Source organism: Apteryx rowi, unplaced genomic scaffold (assembly GCF_003343035.1).
Source record: "Apteryx rowi isolate R43461 unplaced genomic scaffold, aptRow1 scaffold_117, whole genome shotgun sequence".
NCBI classification, from domain to species: Eukaryota; Metazoa; Chordata; class Aves; order Apterygiformes; family Apterygidae; genus Apteryx; species Apteryx rowi.
In genome coordinates this window covers 1,234,427-1,253,033 of record NW_020447386.1, presented here as the reverse complement: position 1 = coordinate 1,253,033, position 18,607 = coordinate 1,234,427, and the positions used below count along the sequence as shown (strand labels likewise).

Here is an 18,607-nt window from a genome sequence, read left to right as displayed (position 1 = left end):
AAACTTTAGTAATTTTTATTGGTATATAATTTCATCATTTTTGTGAAATGCTGTGGGAATGAAAATGTCGAAATTAAGCTGCTAAGCTTGTGTTTTCAACAGATTTATAAGAATTTATGATGTTCTTAGCGTACTACAGCTTTGGGAGAGGTATCCTTTAGAGCTTCCCTTGTTAAAGCATTATCTTTGAGAAGGAAGCCTTAGAGAAGATCCTTTTTTCTGGAGTGGGGATGGGGAAATGTAGGTAAAATAAGCCAGAAAGTCATTTCTTCAGTATTTATCGGACAGAAAATTCTGTGCTGCTCCGAATCAAGAATACTCTGCCGATGAAGTCATGCATGAGTCTGTGTGTTTATGAAAGAGACTTCTGCTATCAGTTTCTTCTTGCTAGTGAGCTTGTCTGCCAGCATTGGGATATCTGGACACTGAGGATTGCTTCAGAGAGAATTGCGACACAGATTCTTACTTAGAGTTTAGTTTCGGACGAGTCTGCATTTCATACGTTTCTGTGTGTCTACTACTTCATTTATCAGTCGATGAAGTTAAGTACGTTTTTGGGGTTGTTCCTGAATGCTTCCCTTCCTCCAGAGCAAAGGATGTTTCACATCTATCCTAAATGTTAACTTCCATTTCTGTAGTACTTCCAGTTGGAATCCTCAGTTAAGAACTTTAGAAACGTTAATGGACTTGGCTGTAAAATGCCCTTACGCAAATATCATTAACCTCATACTGCAGATGGCAAGTCTTATGCACAGAGTGACTCTTAATTGGTATAGTAAGAGAATCTAGGCTGGCTGACACTTGTGGTTTAACTGCAGGACCATCTCTTTTTCTATGAAGTAGGGAATTTAAATCATGACATATCTCCAGCTCTTGCTGGATACTGTCAGAAAGCAGTGAAAGAGGAGGTTAATGGGTGCCTAGCTTTTATGAGACAGGAGAAAAAATGGGGCCTTGGGAGAGACATCTATCTTGTTCCATGTGCACTTAAAAGGTTTTTATTGAGGCATGAAAGGTTGCATTGTTCCATGCTTTGTCTTTTTGTTGCATATCCAGGCAGTGATGTACTGCCAACAGTTCAATAAAGAAATTTCTCAAAATATATCCTATTAACTTATGTTAAACCTCATGTATATGGTATGTGGGCACTCACAGAAGAGAAGGAAAAGAAAATGGAATAGTCTATTCTTTTCCTTCTTAAATGCAGAAAGTTAGTAAATAGTTAGAGAGACAGCCATGCTGAAGAGGCAGATTTATGTGAAGTATACTTGCCACTTACCTTATTCCATAAAAAGCCCGAGTTTGTTAATGTTCAAAGCACAGTTTTCAACTGCCTCTTTTGAATTGGGATGGGAAAGAGAGAAATTCTGTATGCGCTTTGGTAGTGCTTGTTCTATGAGTATTTTTCTTTAAAAGTGTGATGTATCCTTGGTGCATTCCAGTGAAAAATTTTTATTTTACTCGTCTGGTTTTGTGTGACCTTCAGTGAGAAGTGTCAAGAGCAGAAAGGGATAATTTGGTAGTGTGCCTGGAGAATAAAGTAAATGGGATGGTAAGATATCTCTCCAGCCTGCTCTTCAGTTTGATACAATAATTTAAATGGTTTCTACATGCCCCAACCTATGAGGCAAATGAAAGGAATGCAGCAGAATGAATTCTAAATCAGTAGTCTCTAGATACTTCTATATGAATTCCTTAGACTTCTTTCTCCCTGCCACTTCATGCATATGTATTGAACTCCGGGAATAAATGAAGATTTATTAGTCAAATATTGTGGGCATGTGTCTAGGTGTCAAGTGAGGTGCTTAGCCTGTGGATTGACCCAAAACAACAAATTTGTGCAGCATAAACAATACTCTGATATGTACTGAAGACAAAAAAGGCTCCGAGCCAGGCCCAGAATTTGGCATAGCACCATCTTTGTCCTTCCTCTCTGTTGGCTGTATGTTCAAAGGGACAATTCCAGCATCAAGTGTCAAGTTTTAGTTTGCTCTCTGCCCTGGCTTGCTATAAGGAAGAGATAGCAGCATGGTGRCTTGAGGAACCCATTCAAGCAAAACCTGATGAGTTCTGCTTCAGGTTATGATGTTGCTATATCACTGCGTACTTCCATTTGTTTGGACCTGCGTAACATCAAGTGGTGTTGATATCATATTTCCCAGATAAGGAACAAGAGGATGCCTGAAATTTAGGGAGATACTTCAGCTTGCATTGCTTCTGGAGACATTTCACTGTTCAAAATCCCACTTTGGCAGACAGAGGATGCAAGTGCTAAAACTGGACCTGAAAAACCTTAGAGCTTAAGAATAAAATGAGGTTGCAAAGACAGAAGGTGCTTGAGTAGAGGAAGGAAATCGAAAGTTTGTTAAAAGCGTGAAAGTGGTGTCTGGTCTAATTGGAAAATCAGAATACGGAGAGCAGCCACAGAAAACAAGCAGACTTTATAACTTGGAAGAGAAACCATTCCTAGATTAGGAGATCCTGGACTCTAGCTTAAGCCATTTCTTATTTTGTTTTAATTTATGTATGTCTCGTGCTAAGTAAAACAAAGATTGTTTGGCTCATGGAATCATTGCAAATTGCTGTCAACTAAGAAGTGTCCCTGCTGAGGCAAACAGTAAATCAAGGGAGCGCAGGGACAGAGAGTATGTGCATATGGGAACTTAGTTCTGAGAGAGTTCACTTGGAGAGACAGGTTTTTGCCCAGGAAGTGTGCCAGCGTGGATAAGGAAAACAGGCGGTAGTGCTGGACGCTCAGGACAAGAGGGTGCTTACCAAGTCCCAACATGCTGCCTTATGAATGTCGGGCTGGGGCAGCTCTGGGAGGGCACTCTGACATGGCTGTTTACACTAGAATGCTGTTTTTCACAGATAATACATCAATATCAATGTCAACAGTAGTTTCCTGTTTTCTGCAACAAAGCAAGCTGTGTGAATTAATGGGAAAAAGAGCAGGGAAAAGCTGGTGCCACTCCAGCAGGATCTGGTGGTCAGTACCATACAGATGTTGCACAGCTTGAAGTCTGAGCAGCTGATTATCCTTATAGCACTTGGGCTGTCATATAGGACACCCTATAGAATAGCAGTACTACAGAAAAGCCTACATTTAGATAGAAACAAGCCCCTTCTGCATTTGTCTATAGGATATGAATATTATTTCTCTCTTCTGTTTTTTCTCTCTGTTGTATGGTTAGTGTGGTACTCCACAAATACAGAATTTGTAAATTCATTTGATTATTTCCATCTTCTTATTCAGTTCCTCTGAGTTCTTAATATAAGAAAATGTGACCTAAGTGCAAGCTGTTTAAGATCTTCATCTTCATTTATTAAAAAAAAAAAAATTAACATTTCACTTGCTAACCAATGTCTGTTTCTGTTTGAGTGCATAGGTGAAGGGGAATGGTCTATTTTCATATCTTTCCGAAAGAATCTCATGTCTCCTTGGTGAGTGAGTGTATGATTAGTTTGAAGTGCTTGTATTTAAGAACTTGTTCAAAAGCTCATAAACCAATTGTCTAATCAGATTTTGAGGAAGCTCGAGGGTAATACCTTTCAATAAATATCCTCAACCAGTTTGAGGCTCTTTATTTCTAATGTTTGATCTGTGCTTGTTCACATTCACAGCACTTGTGGATGTGAGTGTGGATCACCTGAAAGTCTCCATAATTGCAGAAACCATATGGTGACTCCTTTTATACCTATGGCATGATAGATACTTTTGGGGTATCCCAAACACCAAGGCAAACAAATCCTTTCGGTTTGTGCAGTTGGTTGATATACTTCTTTCAAGCCCCATCATCTTGTAGCTTCAGAGGATCTGCTGAGGCTAATGGAAATGTGCTGCACTGGCTGTGAAAATTCTTATTTGGAGCAGCAAACCTTCATTTGGCAGTAGGTGGAGAAGTTATGATTACAAGAGAGATTGCCTTGAGATAAGTCAACTCATCAACTTCTTAACTGCCATCAAGTTGCCATGGAAGTGAGGTCACTCCCTGGTGACACTGTCAGTGCTGGCAGTTGATTAATGAGCTCAGGGATGGACCATCAGGTATGTGAAGTGGATGGACTAAGATGAGGTTAGGTCCATGCATGTACTCTGCTCTGAAGGAGGAGCTTAATAAATCTTCGCCCGCTCAGTACTTCCCATCATGGTAGTTGATGAGATTGGTTTCGGGATAATTTGAGGTAATAGGGCAGAATCTTGATCCAGTTCATTCATTGCAAATATAAATAGCTGATTTAGCAAAGGTTGTGAAGAGCTTGAGGAAACTATTGTTTATTGAATTCAAGTGTATTGGATATCCCAAGTGGATATACACAGGTTAGGAGAACACTGAGGAAAAAAATGTCTGGTTATCTGTGTGCTGGAAATGTAGGGAGGTATCCTGGCAGCCAGACTAAAATAGTCAGTTTTAAAAGTATATTAGATGATTTAAGTCCAGGATTTCAGCAATAGCCTTCTGAGAACGCTGCTCTTCAATGTAGTAAATCAGTAAACCAGAAGAGCTCAATATGTGACTAAGATGATTAGGGTACTTTCAGCAATTTTGCTCATTCCTTATAAAATAGAGTAGCTAATTTAGCACTCCTATCCTTGAGGTATTACAGCTGATTGTTTCCAAAATGCCTAAAATAAGGATAAACTCTTAGATTATCTTCTTGACTAAATTAGAAAGGGTAAAACTTTCTATACAAGCAACAGGTGGCCTGGTGGTTGGTTGACAATGACTATGGACTAATCTTCTGCAGAATAGAAAAAACATCTCCACATCTTATCACTTCTTCCCTCCAAAGTGCAAGACATAGTTCTTCAACTTTGCCTTTAATAAGTGAAACACATACCACAGCTGAAATGAAGCAAGCCTATCCAGAAAAAAAGAGAACTACAGGACAGAGGTAAGTATTTCACTTGATATGCTTCACAAAGATACTCTATTGCTATTGTGGCGATAACGATAGGCATGAGAATTGGAATTGAACAGATGAGAGACTAGTCCTAGTGGACTGTTTGCAGGGGGAAGGAAGTTATGCACCAGAAGATTGCTAGCCATAACTTGGGAGAGTTCTTTGTAGTGGTATGTAGCAATTTTGTGATGCACATAGGTGAACAAAAGCTAATTTGTGGTTGAGATGAGGGAAAGAGGAAAGGGAAGTTGTTAAGAACTGCGTGAAGTACAATAAATGATTTGTCATGCCATGGTAAATTAATGCAAAAGAAGAATTCCAGAAAATGAAATCAAAGTTTTGCAGAGGTGCTTCAAAAAGGGCTGACTTAGCTTTCCCTGAAGTTGGTAAGGATCTTTCAGTTAATTTGAGGAGACCTGGATCCAGTCCTGGTTGAATTGCGTTTGTTCTTCCTGACAATTAAATGCTGGGATGTGGCTTCCTAATGTGGAAAAAATGCTAAATGGGCCATCAGAAGAATGAAACCTTGGGGTGTTTAAAACCTTGTAAGAAAGCCAATGAAAATGGGTAGTAATAATCTTGATTTTCCAGAGAAATGATAAGTAGTCTGGGACTCCAGGGGACAACTTGTTATGCTTTGTGTTGGCTTTTCTGAAGAAAGGTCAGCAAAAATACTTAATAACCTAGTGCTGTGTTATTTTCCAAAAGCAAAGAAAGGTGGTTTTTTCTGAGATAAAAATAAATACCTTATATACTTCCAAGCCATCTCTTTTGTCAACTGAGGTGAAATTGAGCAAGGATTATAGTTGACACTTTCCCTTCCATATGGAAGAAAAGACACAGACATTATTGATGTTTCTAGTGATGGAGTGAATTTATCCTATTAGTTTTAATGCAAACAAGGTTAGGTCTGAGCCAGAGTGCTGTAGATTAGCATAACAGAAGCAATAACCTTGTTCACAGAGCTGCAAAGATGTGATGATTGGAACGCCCTCTTACTCCATCTGCAACCCAAAGGCACTTCTGGTTGAGGATGGTTGAGCTAATGGGCTTTATCTGGTGACACTGATCTCTCTTCTTCTGTCTTCAGATCTCTCAGCTTATGACAGAGACTAGTCAAGAAGGCCTGACTGAAGCAGCATTGAACCGCTACAATGCAGATAAACCCTCCTTGTACAGCTTCCCTGGTTCCCAGAGCACATATGTTGCTAGTGATGTATCCACAGGCACCTCGGTGGCAGCATCATTTTTTGCCAGGTAAGAGAGACTTCTCAGATTTTCCTTCTCAGGAAACACAGTTTCTTCCAAAATGAGATAATTCTGCAGTGTGGTAGACAGACTACAGTGTGCGTGTTGTGGTTGAGAGACATGGCTATAGATGTAGACCTACCAGAAGCTGGCTGAGTTACTGTGAATGCATTGTTTAGTCCACCTGCATGCCTTTGTCTGTAAGATGGGGATGATGCTTCCACCCTTGTCTGTAAAATAATTCTTGATTTGGATTAAAATGTGATCGTAAATTCCAGAATAATACCTGACTTGCTGAGATTTTAGAGGTGGTTCCCTGAATGAGAAGGGCCTATCTAAGAACATTTCTGAGATAAGCAATTAATTTTAGAGCTAGCAATTAATTGTAGAGCTAGCTGAAGGTGGACAGTTCTGTTTGGCAGACAACCTTCTGGTTTCCTAGTGAATTTTATTTCCTTGTAGGTAAATTATCGTTATTTCTACCTCCAGACTGAAAAGTTAAGGTTTATGATTTGGGTTTCTGTTCCTGTCATGCTGTTGATTTGATCTGAGGGTTCAAACTCAGCCTCAGAACCCCCTTTCTGTTAAATATTGAGTCAATGTTTCCACAAGTCTGAGAAGATAAAGTTTCATAAAAAAATCTTACAGCTATCTCTATTAACTTGTTAGCAAAAATTAAATGGGCTTAGCAGCTAATAAGTGAAAGATCCACCGCCAACAAAGGGAAAGTTTTTCTGTGCAAAAATATGCTGTTTGCAGAACGTAATATTTTTGGCCCACTTGAAATCTGATATAACTGAAGAAGTTCAAATAATCCTTTTCTTTTAATGCTCCCCAGGAATTAGGGAATTGACTTGGGAATATTTGTGGAAGCAATGAAATAACATGAGAATAAGCTATTCTCACAGGACTTCCAATCCAACCTAGTGAGATGTCTGAATTTCAAAACATTGAGTGAACTCTGAGTGAATGCTTCAGGCATATCCAGATTAACCTCCCTACCCTTTACAGAGCCAGCTATTAGTAATTCCACATGATTTTATTTCATTTTCAAGGAAAATGGAAAACATATAAGGTTGCTGAACTTTGAAAACAGTAAATCTGGAAAGAAGATTTTATTCTCCTGGTTGTTCCTCTCCACTATGAGGACTGTATAGTATAGGTTCAACCAGTGTCATGCTGCATTTCAAAAGATTAAGAGTAGCATTTCAGAGGACCAGTGCACATTGTTTACCTCTGAATTGGGAAAGCTCTGTCATTTTTTCCTTATAATGTGATGCTACAATAGCAAATATCGATGATGACAGTGGTCCTGATTTGCTGCCCTTTTCTGTTTAACTGCAGGCAATTGAAATTAAAATTCCTGAATGTACTCATATGGTAATATCTGACTGGAGTGCAGATTGGGATTAGCACGTATTTTAGCATGACTTGCATAAATTGATTTATGAAGATGGCTTAACTCATTTGCTCTTCATTGTTTCACTGTTTTATGCTGAGAGAATTCATTTTCTCTTAATATACTCTGCTGAAATGCAGGAAACTGATTAAATTTACTCAAAATCCCTAGTGTAAATCACAGCATTTTAAGTAGAACTCTGTTAGTTTCTAGCTGATGGTGTGAATTCTTGGGTATGTTTGTCCCAACAGAGAGTTCCCATATGTTTGGGCTGTTTATTTTTAAACTGTACTTTGCAAGACAAAAGTGACTGGTTTACCTTGGAGAATTGCATAATTAGTTAATATTACTTATACAAATCAGTTTTGTTCTGGACTTCAAATTATATCATCTGATGATAGTTAAACCAGCAAATACAAGTCAGTCATTCACTGCTTGACCTTCAACAAGGAAATCCACAACTTGTTTTCAAAATGCAGAACTCTTATTTCTTTCTGTTTTGCATCCTATATGCTTATTTGCATTTTTGTAAAGTCGGGGTAAGAACCCCAGATTACCCATATGTTGTGTACATAATATTATAAAATACAAAGTAGAAGGCAGTGGTTGTCAGACCTGTTAACATGGTGCTCTGTTACAGTATGAAACAGTCACTCATACCAGGCATATGAATTCTAAATTTTTGGTTTTCTGATTGTAAGTGGAACATGGAGTAGTGACTACCAGCTAGCTTGGTTTTTTGAACATGTCACTTAAGATATTTTCATGAACAATAAATAAGAAATTATCAAACACCCAGGAAAACTTGTTAATTTGAAGCTGAGGTTGAAAATTGAGTTGTGGAAAATATTCTTTTTAAATTTGAATAATATCCCACTGTATTTCACTCTAAGTTTCCTAACAAGCAAAGCAAACCTCAGATGAGACATAAGTCACCCTTTGTCAGGAAAAAACCCAATTAACTAAAATGCTATAGCATGGAGGAAATGTCAAGGCATCCACAGGAACTTTTGACTGTAATTACTTGAGAAATGGCAGGACCGGACTAGACTAAGAAATGGGAACTTGTAATTTTTCTGTTCTCAGGCATTGCTAGTCCAACGGCGATACTCTCTGACCAGCCTACAACTGGCAGCGAGCTGTGGAGAAATGTCTGAAGGCCACAGTGACTCTCAGTCTTCTGAAAAGCCAGGACACTTGTCAGTTATCTCAATACATAACTGTCATGTTTCATGATCTATGGCTGACAGATTTCCAAGGCTGTTAAAAGGGCTGCAACTTCTGTGAATTGTCATTTGCTGGGATATTGCTGCAAGAGAACTTACGATATGTCAGAATTCCCATGGAACAGTATATGAATATTTTAAAGGAACAAACAGTGAAAACTGTCCAAAGTACTGTACTGACAAGCTTATGAATATTAGATGATACAAGTATGAATAATGAATTTCAAATAGTGATTCTGACATAGAAACTGAATTCAGTCAGTTGCACTTTTAATGAGAAACAGCAAATCTGCCTTTCTGTTAGARGCTATCACTCATTTTAGTCTCAAGTACCCTCCACTCCGTGCTAATTTAGCATCATCTTGCTTCTTACTAATACTGTATTATTAGTGACAAAAATAACTCATTTAGTGAAACTGAAATAATACTAAGAGACATTTACAGAAAGAGAATATTCCCAGAGCATTTTAGGATTTGTACATGAGTTAACTTTGGCCTCCGTTTTGGATCTTTGTCATAAGATGCATCACATCTTTAGGCCATGGCAGGTTAAGACGTACTCTTGCCTTGTTTCCTCCAAGCACAATGTAGGGGTGTGTCACCACCAACCAAAGGAGAAGTATATGCCAGTGCTGATGCTGCCGAAGAATTGCAAGAAGGGCCTTCTGTCATTAGTTTCTGAGTAAAAATTGTGTATTGTGATCCAAGCTGTAGAGCATCTTGACAGTCTCTCAAAGCATGAGAGCACAGACTAGAGCTCGGAACTGGACCAGAGTCTTTCAGTTGTCATTACAATAACCCGTTGCAATCCTGGTACAGCTCCTTGCTTGCCCTGCCACAGTAAACCTGCTTTTTGGGAGAGGGAGAACTTTCACTGCTTCAGGAGGAAGGGGAAACATAAATACCTCTTTCTCTTTGGACCTTGAAAAAAGATAAAAATTTTGAGACGGAGACATTTTTAAACAGTAGTTTTGAAAGTTGTTTCCTGTCATTGGTCAGGAAATGTAATAGTGTATCCTGAACAAAAACCCACCTCAGTCTGAAACCCGGTATAATCATATTTGGATTATTTGAGCCTGATGGGAATATAGATAATCTTAAAAGTAGACTGAAAAATCTATTCTGGGGATCATTTTCCATGTCTTTATACAGTTTAAACACCAGGCAGGACTACACAGTACTACTGTTGTAAATGAAGCAAAGCATGTTTTTCAGTTCAAATGTAGAAGTGTCCAGATTTTTGAAATACTTGTTATTTTGAGAAGAAATAATAATAAGAGTCATTAGCTTCATATATAACTGACATGCAGCTACTCAGCATGGGAGTAAGCTCTAGTTACAGTTACCCCCATTCTTGGAAAAACTGTTGGTGATTCTTTTCATACTGGTTGCCCATCCGTGTGTGGTTTGGCGGTTGGGGAGGAGGAGGTTGAGGCAGTGCTGGACTGGGAAGCAGTATTGCGAGTGTGGTGTTTCAGCTGCTGCTGCACTGAATTGAATGCTCCACTGATTTCCCTTCCACTGCTGAGAATCCTTTTTAAATCTTTTTTTTTAATTCGGGTACATATTGCATGGAGTACAAAGCTTATATGAGGACAGTATTTGTGGTCCCTCTTGTTAAAGCTTCTGTGTTATTCTGCTGATTTAGCACCCCAGAATTTTGAATCTCAAGCCCATGCTTTTTGTACATATATGATAAACTGCCAGCTTATCACACGGCTTTTGATGTTTGGTGTTTTTCCTTATACATGCAATATTTCTGTGACTTTTGTTGAAACTTGAAATAGGGAGTAAGTCTGTACAATCTGTCTGCTTGGGGGAAAAGCTTTGAAGTCCAAAGGCTTAGAGTCCAAGAACACCAGGGCTTTTTCTTTTCCTTAAAGATTGTGGAGGTTTTTTTGTTTGTTTTTTTTTTAATTATGTGATTTTAAGTTCTGGCTTGCATTTTTTGGAGGTCTGGGGGAAATTCAAAAAAAAAAAGGACTTTTTTTGGCATTGCAACAGAGCATTTGTTTGAACATGTGCAGTAAAAGTATGCAACAAACAAAGGCAGCAACTAATAGAGAAGGAAAAAGGTGAGAGTGGGTATTCCTGTATCACAGAGCCCAGCTTTGGCTGGGGTAGCTCCATGGGAGAAACATTTGATTTGTATCAGTGGCCTGGCTGTATCTGGTCTAGCTGTGGCRTTGCACAAAGCTGATTTAGGGTCTGTGCTTATGCAGGTTGCCACCACCTGGTGTGGAGCCAGCTCAGGAATCCCTTCCTGGTCCTGCAGGAGCCAGCGGGTTTGTGCATGCCGCGGGATGGTGCTCCTCAGCCAGAGACACCTTGCAGGAAAGAGTCTGTGAAGTTTGTCAGAGAGCAAAAGCTGCTTGTCCCATTCCCGCGCCTGTTTTTGCAGAGTGTTCTGTTAAAGTTTTGGATGTTTTGAAAGGGTCTGGTTGCAGAGACTGTGATTCAGAGTGCCAGTGTTTCTTCTTGCTGAAGACCCAACTGCTCTTTCAAGCCATGTGGCGGTTTCCTGGTTTAGCACTGCTTGAAGTGTCCTAGATGTCAAAAGTGCTGACTTCAGCATCTTTGAGAGGAAAATTATCTTCTGAGACTTACGTGAAAACATATTTTGGTTTCTTGCTGACCAAACTATGCAGAACCTAACAGAATTTTCTTTCATTAGCTGAGCAAACTAAATTCAACGGTTAAATTGTGGTCAGTCTCCCACACATTTTGAAGAACTACATATTAACCAGTCTGATCAGAGTTTGTGCTCTTTTTTCCTCATCCTCATAATAAACTGCATAAGAAATACGTAAAACGAAGAATGTTAAGATTAAAGATCCATAAACTGTCTTTCAGTGGGAATGCTGGCAGCAAGTTTTAAAACATCTGTAAATCATTTTCACAGATATTACTACCTTCAAAGTCTGTTTTGGGGCTGAGTAGGGGAAACTTCAGTCACAATGATCTCAGTGAGTCTGAAAGACTGTGAACCAAATATTTAAAATTGGCACCTAAGTTTGAGGGCACAGCTTTGGGGGCTGATTTTTCTTACTTGCTGAGCACTCCTCAGAAATCTAGGAGATCCACGTTCATATTCACTGCTTTTCTGTGCTCCCCGTTGCTGTGAGAGCCCTAACAAACAGGCTCTTTCTACTTGAAAATGGGTCTTCCTGTTATTTGTGTTATTCAATGTTATAAAGTAAATATCAAACAAAAGAGAATCTTGACTCTCCCAAAGCCAAACAAGACTAGCGGTTGGGGCATTCTCACTCCTTTTCTTAGCTTCAGTGTAAGCAAAATAAAAATGTCCCTGCAGCAAAGCTGTATGTGTTACGTGCAAGAATAGCCAGTGTTGTAGTAGTCAGGGCAATGAACTGGTATGCAGAAAAAAATTAGGGGTTAAGTGCCACATCTGGATCAGGGAAAGCAAAGGTGTTTGCATGATCTTTGATTCTGCAGGAAGTTCTATCTTGGATCCAAAACCATTTCCAGTGACAATCTTGTCAAAGCTAACACATTCCCCATGGCACTCTTGTTTGGATCAGTTCATATCTTTTGATAAAACAGAAGTTTAATAAAAAGGTTCCAGACTCCATTGATTTCTAACAGAAAGTGTATAAGGTATGTGTCCAAAACTGCAGTGGCCGAATCATCGTTACTCACACATCATTGCTATTTAAACAAAAAATTAAGAAAATATATGCAAATTTAACTCTGGCTTGGAAATCTAGTTGTGATAAATTTAATTTGCATTGTGCTGTAAACGTAGATGAATAATTTGAAACTTCATGCCAAATAGATCCACACTACATTGGCTGCAGGTTAATAGATGTTGTTCGCAGATTAAAGTACAGATAATGGACCTTGATTATTAGACAGGATTTTGGGAGTAGGTGTGTAGCGCTAAAAGGACGTATGCTAAAATTACCCTTAGATTATCATAGAATGCTGTACTTGCAGGGACTTGCCATATGTTTATCCTCAAAGTACGTAACTGATGAAAAGGATGTAAATCCACATCATGTTCCTGGTATCGAAGTAATCCACTTCAGATGTACACAGGGCTTCACCTTAATTTAATAAATCTAGTTTCCTGGACTGAGCATGTTTTAAAAATAACTATTTAGAACTGATCCATAAGCTAAAGTAGAAGACACTTATCTAGGAACAATTTACTGACTGTTGAATAGAGAAATTAAACTTCCAGGCCATGAAAGGTATGGTACTCTGATGTTTTGTTGCACCTGCTTTTGTACACTACACACGGGGACTGTGTTTTCTGAGCTGCRCTTGCCCCACATCTGATGTGGTTTTATTGATGATAAAGTTATTACTGAATAATGTTGTTATAGAAATGGGTCACCATGATTTGGAGGTTCTTTTGTAACTAGCTTTTCACAGCCTTGAGAAATCTTGATAGTAATGTTCTAAGTAAAGCTCCTGATTCCTGTCTTTTTCTTGGGAGAGTCTTTGGACATCATGTTGCTTCTCTGTGGTGCAGCCCGCAGTTTCATTTTATGAATATCTGGTTCTATAAAGCAAAGGATACACAAACCATGAAAGTTCTCCTATTAAGAGATTTTTTAAAAATGGATGTCTTGTCTCCCAGGTATAATTCATTATATTCATTGTTTCTAATGTACACTGCCTGAAAAACAGAAAGTCTTAACTTTCTTCAAATCCCTGTAAGAATCTGTGGTGTTTAGCTGCAGCTTTTTTTCTGTGCATGTGTAAGTGCTTTGTATGATTTCTTTCACTTTTTACTTTGTTTTGTTTAATTGTTTATAAGTCTGTGGACTTGCATCTAGAGTGCATTTGTCCTATTAATTTTAATATGATCAATTAGGTTCATTTTTTAAATTTACAAAATGCACTTGGGAATACAATACATTTATATATATTTTTTCCCCCTATTTTTTTGTCTGCTTATTTTCTCAAGTACAACTCGATGAAAATTTATGGTAACCAGGGACTCCATTAGCTAGTAAGCAAACACTGCCCATCTCCCTCAGATCCCAGAGTCAATAACTGATTATATTACCATGAAAGGGACAATAATGCAAACACCTACTTAATCTACTTCATGTATTGTACATGCTTTATAGAAGATCTAAGTGTTATGTATCCCCTGTCAAGGCAGAAGAGATAACCAAAATACCTTCTGGCTTCTGTAGTTAGCAATGGCCTTCGCCCCCTGTTTCTGAGATGTTACCTTAGCTTAAAGTTTACTCTCCCTGTGCCTCACTGACTGCTGCTATTACAGGTAAGAAGCTTCAGGACTGTAAATGATGGTGCTGGCCCCCATTTGTGCTGCAACTTTTGTGTCTTAGATGACATGGACTGATAAATGGTTTGTAGTGCAGGGAAGGATACTGGATGCTGCTGATAAGTCTCTGAATCCCTGATTCTTTTTGTGGCTTGCTAAGCAAGAAAGGAGGTGCCCCTAGGTATATGGAGGCTGAACTCATGCTGCTCTCCAGACACTATGCTAAAACTGTGGTAATTTCTTTTCCACTTCTAGTCACATCATATGATTTCCTGTTGATTTCGATAGATTGCAAAGGAGAGGCTAACTGAGGATGGGTTTGGCTTTCTGATTTTAAGAGGGCTTTTGGGGTACCATATTTGCTGCATGAACACTCGCTCCCTGCTGATTTGGGGAAAAGGTAAAAGGAAATGAGGCTATTTCCTTCCCTCACCATTCCTCCCAACTCTGCCTTTCCCTGCACCTGACATGTATATTGAGAAAAATTGCTAGCAGCATATGCAGTAATCCCTCAGCACCTGTTACAAAAGACTCCTGGTGTTTTTAGGCCAGTGGAAATAAAAATGGACAGCATTAATCTTCTGACTTCTGGTATAGTCATGACTGCTGACTATAGTATAGGCAACCTCTTGCTGATTTACTGTTTTGCATATTTCTTGCTTCCCTTAAACCTTGAAATAAGAGATCTGATTTATAGTGTCCCTATCTTGGCTCGCGGAGAGAATAAGGTGAATTGATGTAGTTGTACTGTCTGTAGCAGAAAATTATACACAGCGCCTGTTGTTTTTTCCCTCTGTTTTAACACCACCAAACTAACCTTCACTCAAAGAGATCATAAATCCAAAGTAACAAGACCTTTTCCTAAACACCTGGAAGTTCAGAGTGGCAAACCTTTTATTCAGATTACTGCTTTCCCGTTACAAGAAGGACTGTTACAGTGCTGCCCCAGCAACCTTGAAATTCCAGCTGTGATTTACCTTGTCTGCACAGTCCTCCTGCCCGCCTGCTCAGAGATTCAGTGTTTTCTTAACCTTAAGAGAACAATTTATTCAACAGCTGAATGGCTTTTCCTTACATTACTGATGAATATATACCATTTTTATTTTCTTTGCTCATAAAATAAAAACTCCAACAGGGAAACTGGTTGAAATGTTGAAGTATTTGTTTATTGCCAAATAATTTAACATTAGGTAGACAACTGACATTTGGGCTTGACTATATCAGTCTCTGTGATGTGGTTATAAAATGCAAGAAGATGAGAGTACGCCTGTTTACAGGACCAGGAGGATTGTAGCAATAGAGAATTAGAACCTCAACTCTTTGGTCAGCTGTAGGTTTAACATGATGGCCATTTTACAGCTGCTGTCTACTGGCATATTTCAACCAAAATATTGCTTTGGTCTCTTCTGAGTAACTCAAATTCAGCATTACGTATGTAAGAGCAGGATAGTGGCTCCTGAGCTTTCTGCCAGGCMTGTGTGATTGGCTCTTTTAGATGCTTTTCAGGATAGAGACCTGTTAAAAGAGAAAACAAGAAACTAATGTATCCGTTTAAGGAGCAAACAATTACGGGAGCACTGCCGTTAACAAAGGCTACTGTCCCTATGAATCCATTCCTTGAGATTTCTTTACTCTGAGGTCTAGCTTTAGGGGTTTTCACGTGATTGGGGAATTTTGAGGGGCTTTTTCCCAAGTGTTTTTTCTGTTGTTTAATAAGGAATTGTATCACACTGCAGCCATTCCCTCAGTCAGGGTGTTGATGGGGTCTACCTCTTCTCCTCATCTGTCTGTTTTCAGGAAATCTATAGAAACTCAATTTCTTTAAGATCTCTGTCCCTCTGGTTAAAATTGGTCAATGGATTCAAGTGTCATTGTAGGGTATAGACAGAGAAATTCACTTAGATCGTGTATTAATCATACCCATTTCTTTGAAAAACTAGGCTAAAAACTACTACTGATAACTAGCGAGGTAATCCTTGGCTTTATTACCCCAGCCATCATAAGAGAAAGATACTAACTAAGCTAGTTGTTTTATTGCAAGAGTTAGAGCAATAATCTCTTTGAATCTAAGAAAAGTAATGTGAGAATTGTCGAAATATAGGCAAAGACTGAAAAGACAGCATTAGCAGAAATTATTCCCATTTCTTTTCTGAATACCTCTTTGTATGCAAATACAGGGAGAAATCAGACAGCCATTCACCAGAAAAGAAAAGGTACATGGAGAGAAATTCAACAGCATTGTGTCTCATGTTCAAGCCATCTGCACACAAGCTAAGTTACTAACCTGTCCTGAGCAGAGTGTAATGACACTGTATGAAAGGTCACAGTTGCCTATTTCTGCTTTTGTTTTTTGTTACTGAAATAGAAACAATGAATATGAATCTGATATGAACCTAAGCTTTCTCATTACAACAACTATTCCTATTCCAATTCTCCTCTTCTACGATGTTTGCCCCTTCTTTATTCTGTGCTTTACACAGCAGCCACAACCCTTTATTGAGACAGAACTAGTTTAATTCAGCTACGCAGCCTTGTAGAAATATCTGACTAGTTGTGCAAGGTGAAAGATGCCCAAGCTATGTCCAACTATGTATCTCTAAAATGCACGGTATGGGACTGTGCAGAGATTCCAAGGTAGTCCCACGGGACCCGTGGCCTCTAGTTCAGGATGCTTAATTAACTTAGGGGCTTCCTATTTGGAGCTTGCTTATTCTAATTCATCTTGGGTATCTCTGCAGGACACTACAGAGTACGGTGCATGCTCTAAAGCTGGTATTTATGTAGACATCAACTGTTATCTGCCATGACTGAGATGCAAATCATCATGAGATAATACAAAAGATCACCTCTCTGCTGCTTGAGTTTTAGGAGTCTTTATGTTTCAGCAGCTCAGGATTTTGGTTTTTTCCTCTCTGCATGCATGAGGGTCAGACGCTTGCTTGCATAATGAAAGATGAGATACAATAATTCTATGATTGCACAAGTCTAGGAGAAACATCATGTGTGACAGAACTCATGAAATAATATTGAGAACTGATAGGAGTGAGGAATAAGTATATCTTCTGCATGAAGCTATACATAGGAATAAGACTAGAAGGAAGGGAAGTAAAATAAAACTTTGCCAAGGAAATAGAAGTATTTCACTACGTCATGAACTTTTTGGTTAATGCATTAGAACAATGCAAAACAAATTGGGAATACATTAAATAGACTAATTTTGATGAAATTCTGTATTATGTTTAATGACTCTGCTTCTGTTGGGATTCTGCAGAGATAGGTTCTTATGCTTTAGGGCATTAACTGGAAAAAATATTATTATTAAACCTTTCAGGTGATGCTGAAATGGTGGTGATGGTAAGATTGTTATTCACAGATTGTGTAGTCATCTGGGCCGGCCAATAGTATGTGTTACATCACTGTCAAATGTAATATCATAAATCCAGGAATAAAGACTGTAGACCGTGCTTACAGAATACAGGCCTATGTACTGAGAAGCACTTACTGAAAGGATCCTGTGTATCATGGTGTGTAATTAGTTGCATATGAGCTCACAGTGGGACACTGTGGCCAAGAGGGCTACTGCAACGTTTGAATATCTAAGAATAACAACTTACCGAGAGAGACGGGGAAGTTGCTTTAACTCTGTATTTGGAACAGATATGGCCACTGCTAGAATATTCAGCTAGTTCTGATGTCTGCAGTTCAAGAAAGATATGGAGAAATACGGAGAAGCCCCAGAGAAGAGACATTAAAATGATTAAAAGTTTGGGAAACATGCTTTCTGACAGCTTGACTTCTTTAGTTTATCAAACAGATTCAGGGAGAGATGTGTTGACAATGTGCAGGGAACCTCTGCAGGGAACAGAAACGTGATACTAAAGGACTCTTAAGTCTAGCAGACAAAAGCATGTCAAGACCTAATGGCAGGAAGCTGAATCTAGACAAAATCAGAATCTTAATGAAATGTGCATATTTAAGTAAGGGTAATGACCTGTTGAAATGAACAGGAGTAGTAGTGGCTTCTCTTTTAATGTATATGTTTTTAAAAATAAAATTTTTGTTTGAACAGAAAAGGCTGTACTTAACCACTCTTTGGGGGCTTTAAGAGATTTAGTGTAGGGAAGATCCATGGTGTTTGCTATGCAGGAACTTAAATTAGATGGTCCTAATAGTCTCACTTTACAGTCTGGGAGGACATACTCATTTATGTACAAAGATACAGCAATTAGAAATACTATTTCTGTTTCTCTTTCAGCCAGAAGTGCTCTAACAAAACATAAGATAAATTGTCATAAAGAAAGGAATGAAACTGTTTACTTTTCTTAATTAACTTAGGTAGGAGTGATTGATAAATACCATTTAATTGACGTGTTTTTTTGATAGATGAACTTCAGAGGGATTTTTTTTTTTATCTGCCAGTTTCTGGAACTTCCATTTTTACTTTTTATGCAGCAAGATGTGGGAATCCTTTTGCTCTTTTCATGGCTCCTCAGGGCACGCATCTGCCTAAGTGGTGCATTGTTTTTGTGGTGTGTTTTTTGAGATTCCATCCATTTCTTGTCTGTT

General features: G+C 38.7%; 1 protein-coding gene across 1 annotated transcript in view; it reads left to right on the top strand.

Annotated features, from left to right (window-relative positions):
- KIF26B (kinesin family member 26B) overlaps positions 1-18,607 on the top strand; it is a 211,736-nt gene that overhangs the window by 19,972 nt on the left and 173,157 nt on the right. The window contains exon 3 of the mRNA XM_026082291.1: positions 5,996-6,162. Within this exon, the coding sequence (XP_025938076.1) occupies positions 5,996-6,162 (167 nt within the window). The remainder of the gene's footprint in view (positions 1-5,995; positions 6,163-18,607) is intronic.